Source organism: Argentina silus (genome assembly GCF_951799395.1).
Source record: "Argentina silus genome assembly, chromosome: 8".
Taxonomy (NCBI): domain Eukaryota; kingdom Metazoa; phylum Chordata; class Actinopteri; order Argentiniformes; family Argentinidae; genus Argentina; species Argentina silus.
This window is the reverse complement of record NC_139662.1, coordinates 15958634-15961133: the sequence shown is the minus strand read 5'-3', so window position 1 is coordinate 15961133 and position 2500 is coordinate 15958634. Positions and strand designations below refer to the sequence as shown.

General features: G+C 48.8%; 1 protein-coding gene across 1 annotated transcript in view; it reads right to left on the bottom strand.

Annotated features, from left to right (window-relative positions):
- ntsr1 (neurotensin receptor 1 (high affinity)) overlaps window positions 1–2500 on the bottom strand; it is a gene marked incomplete at its 5' end in the record, with an annotated part of 23495 nt that overhangs the window by 649 nt on the left and 20346 nt on the right. The window contains 2 exons of the mRNA XM_083675756.1: window positions 1–345; window positions 378–657. The exon at window positions 1–345 is cut by the window's left edge and continues 649 nt beyond it. Coding sequence (XP_083531882.1) covers window positions 402–657 — 256 coding nt within the window. The 3' untranslated portion in view covers window positions 1–345; window positions 378–401. The remainder of the gene's footprint in view (window positions 346–377; window positions 658–2500) is intronic.

Below are 2500 nucleotides of genomic sequence, written 5' to 3'. Positions count from 1 at the left end.
AGAAAATTGTGTGTGTGTGTAACTGTGTGTGCATGCATTGTGTGTGTATGTGTGTTGTGTGTATGCATTGTGTGTATGTGTGTATGTGCGTGTGCTTATGTGTATGCGTGTGTGCTTGTGTTGTGTGCGCGTGTGTGTGCGCGTCCATGCATGTGTCATCTGTATATGTGCAAGTCTGTGTGTGTGTGTGTGTGTGTGTGTGTGTGTGTGTGTGTGTGTGTGTGTGTGTGTGTGTGTGTAGAATACAGTGTCCCACTAGTGAACAGGTCCAGTACACCCCTCCCCAGTCAGACTGTCTCATCAGAGTTCTCATCCCTCCTCCTGTGTTCTGAAATGGAATGCTCCCTCTCACGGTCGCGATGCGGTTGGTCGGCAACCGTTCACGGTCACGTTGCGGTCTGTCAGTAGACGGTCTCCTTGACCATGTTGGTGGAGAAGGTGTGATTGCTGGAGATGGAGATGGAGTGCCTGGTGAGGCCACACCTCTGCCTCCGGGCGTGGCTGCGGCAGGGCAGGCAGAAGTAGCGGAGAGCCGAGAAGAAGATCTGCCGGTAGTTGGAGGAGACCAGGTTGTAGAGGACAGGGTTGATGGCAGAACTCACATAGAACAGAGCGTTGGTCACCATGTAGAAGTAGTGGTAGAAGTCATACATCGCACTGCGGAGAGAGAGAGAGAGAGAGAGGGGGGGGGGAGTTAGAGAGAGGAGAGGAGAGGGAGAGTTAGAGGGAGGAGAGGAGAGAAGAGGAGGGGAGGGGAGAGGAGAGGAGACCATTTACAAGTCATACATCGTCCTGGGGGGGAGTCAGTGGGAGGAGAGGAGAGGAGGAGGAGAGGAGAGGAGACCATGTAGAAGTAGTGATAGAAGTCATACATCACAAGAGTTAGAGGGAGAGGAGAGAAGAAGGAGGGGAGGAGAGGAGAGGAGAGGAGAGGAGTACATGGCCCTGAGGGGAGAGAGAGAGAGAGAGAGAGAGAGAGAGAGAGAGAGAGAGAGAATACACTCCATTCATTCTCTCTGATGATAACAATAGCTCTTAGTCAGTAGTACTACAGAGGTCCCCCTGATGCAGCTCTGTCCCTGAGCCCAGTCCCACTGGTGCAGCTCCAGCCATTGTCCAAGCTGTCTACTCATCACACAGGAGCAACGCCACAGTCCAATAGAATGGGTCAGAATAACCAGCTGTGTTTAAAGACCCCGGATCAGAATGTGTCTCAGCCAGGGGAGGCTGGTGGGCAGAGGATGGGCTCATTGTAATGCATTGTAAATTGTAATTTCATTAAATTAGGAATGGTCATTTATGCCATTCCTCATTCCATTTCCCCTGGTCTCAGCCAACCTTTATAACTATGACAACCCTGTTACGTAACAAGAGGCAGAGGGACCAGGGTTGGGGTTTATAGATTATGGGTGATGTGATATTATGATGTCCTGTTATCTTTGTATTAAAACAACACAACGCAGGGATAAACACATTGTACGTTCAGGGAAGGTTTAGCAGGGTGGGAAAGTACTGAAGAGGTTGTTATTGTACATTTAGTTCCGTTTCATGGGGAAGTGGCTACCAGCAGATAAAGCTGAAGTGGCACTCCAGGGTCAATAAGAGTCAGACAACAAGGCTGAGACGGGTGTTGGACATCCAAGTCTTTAACGTGTGGACATCTGTCATTGCCTTAGAAGGAGATAAAGACATAACGAGTCGGATGTAACCCCTTCTGTTGACATTGTCAGTGGAGGCGGGTGTGAGCCAGGCCACGTTTGGAGACTTGGTCCATATTCACAATTCGCTAATGAACCTCTGCTCTGTCCTGTTCTCTTCGCCTGCACCTGACCAAGAGTATCAGATCAATTGAATAACACACTTCCTTGTGTGAAGCCTTCTTGTGTGGAGCGCTATTGATAAGGCATCAACGCTAAGACACACACAACACAGATGACAACTCTCTCTCTCTCTCTCTCTCTCTCTCTCTCTCTCTCTGATCTCTCTTTCTAGTTTTCTAGACTTCAGGCTTTTTTCGATCCAACAACAGATGATGAGGTCATTCATCTAAACGGAGCTGCTGCTACTTGAACACAGCTAGTTATCTATATATCTCCCTTCAAGTGTGTGTGTGTGTGTGTGTGTGTGTGTGTGTGTGTACACGTGCGCCTGTGTCTGTGTGTGCCTGTGCCTGTGCGTGTGTGTGTATTGTCAAGTCTGTCAACTCTTTGTCGACAAGTCATCGTTTCCAGAGGAACCAGAGTTCCATGGAAAATAGGTACCTGACAGCTACAGTAATTGATGCGACCTTTATTCAATACACACACACACACACACACACACACACACTTGAAGGGAGATCTAAAGAGAACTAGCGATGTTCAGACAAAAGTGTCATCTGTGATTAACTCATTCACTCTGGAGGTGACAATTACTGAACCACTGTAGAGGTGAGTAGGGCGGTCAAACGCTCTCTCTCTCTGTCTCTCTCTGCCCTATTGCGCTCTCTCTCTCTCTCTCT